Here is a 7,194-nt window from a genome sequence, read left to right on the forward strand (position 1 = left end):
GGGGGGGTTGTTGGTATGCTGTTGTTTTTTTAGTGGGGGGAGGGGGGTTGGATGTGTAGGGATGACAGAGATTTATACAACTCAACATGGCATACATATTATAACAATGGGTTAAGGGGTGTACTTATATAGTTCCCAAAGCAAAAACAAAGTGTTTCCTGCTTTATGTTTTTGTACGATAAATTTATATTTTATCAGTTTTGAACAAAAGTTTGTTTTTCAGAATTCCAACTGTGTCTTAGTGTATGAGAAACTTTTTGTAGTTGTTTTTTTAAAATCTTTGTATCACGTGCTGTTGATGCAATCTAACAATGACCTCTCCCCTCACGTGTCAGCCCCTGTTCCTGTACCTGGCCTACCAGTCTGTCCACTCACCCATGCAGGTGCCAGGAGAGTATAAGAGAAAGTACGACCACATTCAGGACTGGAAGAGACGGTTTTACGCAGGTTTGTGATATTATGTCGTTTATCCCCCCACCCCTCCCCCCCTTTTATTACAACATTCCAATCTCTTTTTCCCCACCCCCCTCCACCCTCACCCAATTACCCCATGCTTTAGTAAAACACCAACAAAAAATGTAATATTACATGTGAGGCAGCGTGGTGGAATCAGGTTCTCGTCAATTTTTGGGCACATGGAGTTATTGGTATCATCTTAAAGCTTGTTCACTTGTCTTTTTTTGGATAAAAAAGATATCCGTTTATCTGAATACAAGTTGAGATATTTGAGAATGAAGGAGGTGGGGGTCACCTGTTTTCAGAGGTAAAATTAGAGAGAAAATGGCCGCCAAAGAGTAGTTATTTCCTTAGCTTATGAGTTCGTGGTAACTGAAAATTTAGATCTTTTCTGCCTTCAATCAACGTTTTACAGAAACATCCACACAGAAATGAGTTCTTTAACGTGCATGAAAGGTGTTGAGGCAAAAAAACAAAAATTTGATAAAAATTCACAAACCTGCGGAAAAATGCAGGTTTCTTCACTTTGATTATTTTGACGAGAGCCTGATTCCACCACGCTGCCTCACATATAGTTTTCCCTTTTCACGAGTGGATTTTATTAAAATCATTTTATTTCAGAAGAAGTAAAACACATGGTTATGTTTGTGCAGTTACAGGTGGGTATTCAGTATTTTGACCGATCACTGACATTCTGGATTACGGAAAGCATCAGTGCGGCTACTACATTGTAGTTTCATCCGGCACTTCGTGAATATCTTTTTATTTCTGTACTCGTAGCACAATGTATTGTTATTATTTCTACATCTGATTCCGTAAAATAAACAATGCTTGCAGACAAAATAAGTTACTTCTCGGATTTCAGCCTTATGGAAATAGGTACATCACGTTAATAGGGGAAGTTTTTACAACTGACAAGTATGAAATAATAATATGAAACAATAAAAGGCATGTTCAACTTAAGGAATATGACATCAAAAGGGAATGTACAAATGTGACCCTGCCTAGTGTCCATTTTTGGCCAATATATCGATTTGTGGATTGCGAGAAGTAACTCATTTTGTCAACACGCCTCACATTAATGGATCAATAAGCATTTAGTCTGACTACCAGCCGTGGGTGGTTGGCGGGTGCTCTGGTGTAGTTTGCTTCTTCTTTCCTACCAAACGCCAATCGTCTTTATCTCTCCTCCTTCTCTTTTTTGTTTGTTATTCTCTTGTAACACTTCTAATCTTCGGCACTTATATTACCTAATTGTGTTGCAAATGCAGTAAAACTCTAACTAACTAAAACTAAACTAATTGACTGCACTTATATGACCTTATTGTATTGCAAGTGCCGTAAAACACTTACTAAAACTAAAAGAGTACCCGCCTGCCACTGTCTGCGTCTGCAGGAATGGTTGACGCCATGGACGAAGGTGTGGGCAACCTGACCAAGGCGCTCAAGGACAAAGGTCTCTGGGACAACACCGTGCTGGTTTTCTCTACTGGTGAGTGCATCGGCGTTATTCATTCATTCATTCGTTCATTCATTCATTCATTCACCATTTCATTCATTCATTCATTCCTTTTTTCCACCATTTCATTCATTCATTCATTCATTCATTCATTCATTCATTCATTCATTCATTCATCATTCTCACCATTCCATTCATTCATTCATCAATTCATTCATCATTTCATTTATTTAATAATTAATTAATCATTCATTCATTCATTCATTCATTCATTCACTCACCCATCCATCCATTCATTCAGCCATTCATTCTTTATTTAACTATTTATTTACATAATTGTATTAATTAATTAACTTTAAGGGGGAGACTAATTCAGACTGAGTGAGATATGCGGCGTTTCATCAGTTTTATAATGGTACTTGTTCGATAAGATCTTTCCCCAAGCGGGAATGGCACTCAGGCCTACAAAACACAGCGACGAAGACCCTCAGACGCCGGACAGAATGGTTGTGACGTATTTCTTGTCTAATGCCAAACGTATTCATTAAAACAGAGAATACCAAAAATAGCCAGTCAGTACAGTTTTGTTGTTGAAGATACATGTATTAGGACATTTATAAATTATGGTTATCACATTTTTCATGATATCAAAATCTATGATATCTGACTTACCGTTTGTGTAAATCAATACTTAAAAATGTATATCTACTGCTATTTTACCAATATGCGCTGTTAACTTATGAACTTGTTGAAACATTCCCAGCCATGTTGAATTAAATTGTGAGGCGGCGTGGTGGAATCAGGCTCTCGTCAAATTTTGGGTACGTAGAGTTATTGTTATCATCTTAAAGCTTGTTTACTTGTTTTTATTTGGATGAAAAAAATATCAATTTATCTTGAATACAAGTCAAGATATTTGCAAATGAATGAGGTGGGGGTCACCTCTTTTCAGATTTAAAATTAGTGAGAAAATGGCCGCCAAAGATTAGTTATTTCTTTTGCTTAAGAGTCCGTGGTAACTTTGAATTTACATATTTCTTTTTACTTTAATCAACGTCTTTCAGAAAAATCCACTTAGAAATGGGTTCTTTAATGGGCATGAAAGGTGTTGAGCCAAAAAACAAAAATTTGATAAAAATTCACAAACCAGCAGAAAAATGCAAGTTTCTTCACTTTGATTATTTTGACGAGAGCCTGATTCGACCACGCTGCCTCCCAATTACTTAGTGTCGGAAGGAAAAGTATCGAATGAAAATTTTCTCTGCACTCACATGTTATTTTGTGTTCTTCACTCCCCCCTCCCCCAACACCCATATCTCTCCACCCCCGAATCTCCTCCCTTGGTTATAAACGCGCCTCAAACTCTCTCCCCCCCCCCCCCCCCCGCAATCATCCCTCTCCCCAACCACCCCCAAATCCTTCTACCCCCGAATTCCTTTCCTCCCTTACCAACCGTCCCCCAACCCCTCAACCCCCCAACCTCCCCCTCCCATAATCCCCCACCCTCCCAAATCCCCCCCCTCCCGCAACTCTCCCCCAAAGACAATGGCGGTGCTGTGGGCGATGGAGGCAACAACTTCCCCCTCCGTGGCGGCAAGGGCTCTCTGTGGGAGGGCGGGATGCGCGGGGTGGGTTTTGTCTCCGGCGGGAAACTGTCAGCCAGCGGATCGGTCAACCGAGAGCTGATCCACGTCACTGATTGGTTCCCCACGCTGGTGGGCCTGGCACAGGGCGCCCTCAACGGAACGAAGCCTTTGGACGGAGTTGACCAGTGGGACACCATTAAGTATGGGCCTTTCTCAGACAAACACATTTTTCAACAGCTTGTAATTCTCGCTGCCTGTCTAAAAGAACCTTTCTCAAGATTGTGCATTATGGCATTATGAAGATAATTATTGCATTGTAAGCCTTGGAAGATCCCTACAGTTGAATTATATTTATTTATTTAAAGTTGTGTTCTAAGTGTTGCACATATTCCAGAGTTTTTGCACTTTACATGGGTCCTATTTTTAGACATCACGTATTTATGGTGTATACACAGTGATGGGTTTACAGTATATTCAGTTAATAACGAATACGAATGAATGAATGAATGGATGGATGAGTGAATGAATGAATGAATGAATGAAAACATGAATGAATGAATACATGAGTGAATGAGTGAGTGAATGAATGAATGAATGAATTGAGTGAATGAATGAATGAATGAATGAACAAACGAATGAATGAATGAATGAATGAATGAATGAAATGACACGTCTTTGAGCTAGTACACCAAGAATTGTGTGTGTTTTCCCCACAGCCGCGGAACTCCCAGTAAGCGCACGGTGTTACTTCACAACATCGACCCCCTGAACCACAAGGTAGGCGCCCCCTTGTACCACGACACTTTCGACACACGTGTCAAGGCGGCTGTGAGGGTGGGCGACATGAAGCTCATCACCGGAGCTCCGGGAAGCGGAGAATGGGTGCGGCCCCCTGGAAGAAAGCGGGCATCTGGTTCTGGTGAGATTCCCCTCCCCTCCCCCTTTCAACCCAAACCCACAAATCCCTCAACCCTTTCCCCCATCCTTACCTTTGTTGTTCTAAATATGTCCCTTCTCGGTGGGTATTCGCTGCTTTCTCAAGGAGTCTGGTCTGCCTTGTATCGTCTTTTCTGTTTAATATCATCCTCACCGTCTTTCATCAAAGATCGTGTATAACAAGATAGTTCACGCCTCTATTTGAGCCAATTAAAAAAAATGTGTCCTCAACATTCTGTGGCGCCCTCTTCGAAAAAGCGTGGACAATGCGAACATAGTTACCCTAATTGTGTAAAAAACAAAAAACAAACAAACCAACAAACAAACAAACAAACAACAAAAGTGAAACTATTAAGCTGTACTATTCTTATTCTTTTTCTGGAGAAACGAAAGAGAGCTTCAAATCAAAGACTGCAGCGCCATCTAAAGAAATGCGCGGACTTACGCGGACACTTTTTTGGCTGAGTGAACTATCTTGTTGAGTACGATCTTTGCTTTCATCGCCTGTTCTGTCTCGTGTCGTCTTGTAGGTCTGATGTTGTCTTATCTTCTTGGCAGCGTTTTCTATTTCTGGCACCATCTTCTCTGTGTGGCTCCATCTTCTCTGTGTGGCTCCATCTTCTCTGTCTGGCTCCATGTTCTCTGTGTGGCTCCATCTTCTCTGTCTGGCTCCATCTTCTCTGTCTGGCTCCATCTTCTCTGTCTGGCTCCATCTTCTCTGTCTGGCTCCATCTTCTCTGTCTGGCTCCATCTTCTCTGTCTGGCTCCATCTTCTCTGTCTGGCTCCATCTTCTCTGTCTGGCTCCATCTTCTCTGTCTGGCTCCATCTTCTCTGTCTGGCTCCATCTTTTCTGTCTGGCTCCATCTTCTCTGTCTGGCTCCATCTTTTCTGTCTGGCTCCATCTTTTCTGTCTGGCTCCATCTTTTCTGTCTGGCTCCATCTTCTCTGTCTGGCTCCATCTTCTCTGTTTGGCACCATCTTCTCTGTTTGGCATGGGTTCTCTGTCAAAATTGTATACTACACGAGAGACGTGAAGCAAGATGTATCTTTTTATTTTCTTTTTTCAAAAGACCCGAAAAGGGCGAACAAATAAATGACTATGACTCAACATCATGAACAGCACATAGGCCTGCATAATAATACCATAATTATCAACTCAGAATGTCGTAATTTATAATACATGTGGCTGATAATATAAACCAGAATACAGTATAAACTTTGTTTCAAACGAACAACTAATAGATTTTAGATTTATATTCACATCTAGATCGAATTCACTTCCAAGTAGATTTCTTATATTATTGTACGAGCCAAAATCTCGGCTAAATGTCATACAATCATTTTTAATAATCGAACCAAAGATTACAAGAACTAGACCTTTATTCTTGTCCTGATCTATGCAAACATCTAGCTGATGTGCGGAGAAAAAAAAATACAGATGAAGATAATACGAAAATAAACCCGCTTGGATTCAGTAAATTAAAAGTAAGTTAAATAATAGCAATAAGAGTAAATTGAATCTCTATTTGAAACGGTTACTTGTCAGACCAAGTATGCACGTAATACACTCTTGAACACAATCATGTGCACTTTTTTTCTAATAACCAGATTGAGCCAGTCTCATATAAATGGGCTAGTGGATAATACACACAAAAAATAATAATAGTAAAAAAACAGAACGAGTTAGAATTCATTTTTCAGTTTTCCGTTTTCTGACGACATCATGTCACGGGCATTGAACCACCTCTAACTGACCCCATCGTGTGTCGTTGATTCCTACAGGCCACCATACGTCAAATGACAAGAACGTGTGGTTGTTCAACATCACAGCTGACCCGACCGAGCACCACGACTTGTCTGACCACATGCCGGGCACGGTCCGGACCCTCCTGGGACATCTCCAGCGGTTCAACCAGCACGCTGTGACACCACATTACCCACCAGAAGACAAGAGAAGTAACCCCGCCCTGCACGGGGGAGTCTGGGGACCCTGGCAGTAGTCCCCCTTTGGTGGTTTCTTTGTGCTGCTCAAACAAAGACTTTCACTGGAATGTTCAAGAATGTCGTACTCTGACGTAGTTCTGTGTCAACCGGAGGCGCACTACTTTTTGACATAAAATAGCAATGAAATAAAGGACAAAGAGGGAGAGGCTGCGTGTGAACTCAACCATAGAGAGATTGCTATAATAATAATACAGGTCGATGATGAAAAAGTTTGGGCAAAACAAGTTAAAAAAAAAAAAAATTCTGGAAATTACAGTGCTAATTAAATAAAACGAGATGAGACAAGTAAAATCTTTACTGACCAGATTCGGTTAGATTTCGTCTATCGGGTCAGGTTTTTGCAGAATCCACATATATGTATATATAGTTCTAAGTATTCTTATGTTTTCAGGGGAGGTTAGAATAACATTATACTAATACATAACAGGGGAAGTAACTTTTATTATTTACAGCAAGGTAATTAACCAAGTGTATTATACTTGCATAATGTCCAATATCACTTTTTTAATGACATGCTTTTTAAAAGTAAGTACTCCTGTGATTTCTAAGGTGTATTGTTGTAATACGATTTCTTCTAAAAAATAATGTATGCAAAACTTCAAAAGACGATGCAAAAAATAATCCGTTTGTTTTGTTTTTGTTGTTTTTAATTGTGTATTAAAGTGGGAATTCAACTGCAAAGGGATGTAATTATTCGAGGATCATATTGTGTCAGTTTGTGAATTAATTGTTTGTGTTAGTGCCGCCCCCCC

The 7,194-nt window shown here is 40.3% G+C and overlaps 1 protein-coding gene across 1 annotated transcript in view; it reads left to right on the forward strand.

Moving 5' to 3' along the window:
- The window catches only part of LOC101852069 (arylsulfatase B), a 12,580-nt gene extending 5,457 nt beyond the window's left edge, over positions 1-7,123 (forward strand). The window contains exons 5-9 of the mRNA XM_005090250.3: positions 336-447; positions 1,853-1,948; positions 3,458-3,701; positions 4,218-4,420; positions 6,221-7,123. Coding sequence (XP_005090307.1) covers positions 336-447; positions 1,853-1,948; positions 3,458-3,701; positions 4,218-4,420; positions 6,221-6,438 — 873 coding nt within the window. The 3' untranslated portion in view covers positions 6,439-7,123. The remainder of the gene's footprint in view (positions 1-335; positions 448-1,852; positions 1,949-3,457; positions 3,702-4,217; positions 4,421-6,220) is intronic.
- Positions 7,124-7,194: the final 71 nt, after the last annotated feature.

Source organism: Aplysia californica, unplaced genomic scaffold (genome assembly GCF_000002075.1).
Source record: "Aplysia californica isolate F4 #8 unplaced genomic scaffold, AplCal3.0 scaffold00014, whole genome shotgun sequence".
Classification (NCBI taxonomy): Eukaryota; Metazoa; Mollusca; class Gastropoda; order Aplysiida; family Aplysiidae; genus Aplysia; species Aplysia californica.